This window comes from Scyliorhinus canicula, chromosome 1 (assembly GCF_902713615.1).
Source record: "Scyliorhinus canicula chromosome 1, sScyCan1.1, whole genome shotgun sequence".
NCBI lineage: Eukaryota > Metazoa > Chordata > Chondrichthyes > Carcharhiniformes > Scyliorhinidae > Scyliorhinus > Scyliorhinus canicula.
Genome location: NC_052146.1, coordinates 177003049 through 177005568, shown reverse-complemented (window position 1 = coordinate 177005568; position 2520 = coordinate 177003049). Strand labels below are relative to the sequence as shown.

The window sequence follows — 2520 nt, the reverse complement described above, 5'->3', positions numbered from 1 at the left end:
AAAATTGGTAAGCTCTGGAAGATAAACTTACCATGACCCCAATAGTGTACCAAGCATCAATCCAACTTTTTCCATCCCTTCTTGGAAATGCCGGCACACCATCTGATTTCTAAAGGAGGGAAAGTTGGGCACCGACCAGAATAACATTGAAATCAAAGCAAATTGGAACAGTCAGAAAACAGAAGATTGACAGAGGAACAGAAACACAGCAAAGAACGCCTACAATGAGTCAACAAATGCAGCATTTTGAGATAAGCTATTGACTATTCAGCTGTTGTGAACAAACAGCATCACGTCCTGTCAGATAAACGGATGAGAAAGTGCAGCTTTCTTTCAGTTGTGTTGAATAGAGGAGCCGGGGATGCCCACATTGAAAATCTTCAGCTCTTCCCTCCGGCTGGAATTCTGATGAAAGGCCATGGAGCTGAAATGTTGACTCTCTTTCTCTTCCCACAGATGCTGCCTGACCTGCTGAGCGTTTCCACCATTTTCAGTTCTTTTCACAGAGAAGCTTTTCACAAGTGTGAACTGTGCAACTACCCGCATTGAGCTGCTTGTGAAGACTCAATCTGTGACAAGATTCACTCATTTTGTATGATTTCTTTAAATAGCTGAAGACCAAACAATAACAGAAGAGTGCGAAGAACCAGCTTGAAAAAAAAAAGTGGCTTGCAACAGAAATTTACGAATGTTTAAGAACAGGAAGAATTGATAAAGTCCAGTGATATCAGACGTTTAATGGTTAAAATGAATGCTTCAACATATTTGGGAAACTGCAGTGAAGAACATTTTTATGACACATCTGAATTTAGGTACACGATAACCTCTATATTTTACAGCTTTCTATTTATTGTGGGACTCCCGGTGAATATTACATCACTTTGGTTTTTGGTGCGTGGCAAAAAAGGACTGACTGAAATTAAAATCTACATGATCAGTCTAACAGTGGCAGATCTGTTGTTCGTTATATTTCTACCTTTCTGGATCGATTACTCCTATCGCAAAGGCAATTGGATCTTCTCCAGTTTCATGTGCAGCCTGTGGGGATCTCTGTTTTACATCAATACTTACAACACTATCCTCCTTCTGGCTCTGATCAGCTTCACTCGTTATCTTGCCGTCTCACAGCCGGTCAAGGTAGCTCAGTCCACGCAGAATGTAAGAGGCTTCACTTTAACTGCTTTAATCTGGACAACAACTATATGCATTTCTTTACCGACTTTAATCAACCACAAACAACACGTCATCGGAGCAAACGGGAGCAATTTAAGATGTTTTGAATATTATCAGGAGGAAGGCACCAAAATAGAAGTATTAATTATACACTTGGTAATGCTACTGGGCTTTATCATTGGTTTTGGAGTGGTGATTGCTAACAGTGCCCTTATCCTTCGAAGACTATCAATTGATAAGAAAACATTGGGACCTTCGCATAGGTTGAAGACGAGGGCTTTTCGAATGGTGCTTGCGGTTCTGGTCATTTATATTGTTTGCTTTTTACCTTATCATGTGGTCCATCTGTTCTGGACGATTTTAGTTCTCAATTTCTGGGTATCTGAGGACTGCACTACCAGAAAATCTGTCAACGATGTTCATCAAGTCTCTCTATGCCTGATGTGTATGAACTGCATTCTAGACCCTATTCTTTACTGCTTCCTGACAACAAGTTTCAGACAATACCTTAACGAATTAATACAGTCCTGGAGTCGCAAATGTACCATGAGGAGAAGCCCTACACTTCAAGAGATTCAGCTTTCATGAAAGTTATATATCCTATTTGGTCATTTCATAATTTCAGTATTTTACCCATCTTAAAGAGATAGCCGCTGTTCAACTTATAAAAATGTTATTTTGAGTAAATATAGCAGTACTCTTAAAGTTTGTCTCGTTTATTATGAGTAAAAAAGGTTAACATAAGCGCATCTTGTTTGTGATTGTTCATTCCAGTTTTTTACTATTCCAAAACCCTTAAGAAGTATCAGATTAAAACACTTCTTCCCTTCAATATTTGTCAATCTTTGGGTATTTCGCATTTCCTGAGTGTGTTCGACACATTTACAAAAGAGCTTTCAGTTCCCTATTATTCAGAACATGGATCTCAATGAGGGCGACAGTTAGTGAGCTAGAATTGACTCAATCTCTTTGAGCTAGGAACTGGAAACAATATCGTCCAGAGCCCCTGATTTTGATTTCCATCATCTGCTCCCAACTGAAAAATGTACCATTTATCCCAAATGCCCGTTCATACAAACATATCAACAATGAGTAGACCCTCAGATCTATCCAGCCTGTTCTAATTGTGAGGTCTTGTGTATGGTAATATATAGATCTGTTAACTTCCATGGGTGAAAGTCAGCTGGAATCCACACTTCAGTCCAGGCTGAAAGTCTTATTCCTTCGTGGATTGGTTATGCTAAATAATTGGTTATTGCCCCATAATTGGAAAAAAAATAATTGATTACTCTAAATTTAAAAAAAAGTATTTTCATTCCAAAGCTGGATGTCAGCGATGAAGCTGAA

General features: G+C 38.8%; 1 protein-coding gene across 1 annotated transcript; it reads left to right on the top strand.

Annotated features, from left to right (window-relative positions):
• The first annotated feature begins 342 nt into the window (after nucleotides 1-342).
• On the top strand, nucleotides 343-2005 carry LOC119977700 (platelet-activating factor receptor-like). Its single transcript, XM_038818885.1, has one exon. It carries the CDS (start codon nucleotides 739-741, stop codon nucleotides 1759-1761), a length of 1023 nt encoding a protein of 340 aa, XP_038674813.1. The 5' UTR covers nucleotides 343-738; the 3' UTR covers nucleotides 1762-2005.
• Nucleotides 2006-2520: the final 515 nt, after the last annotated feature.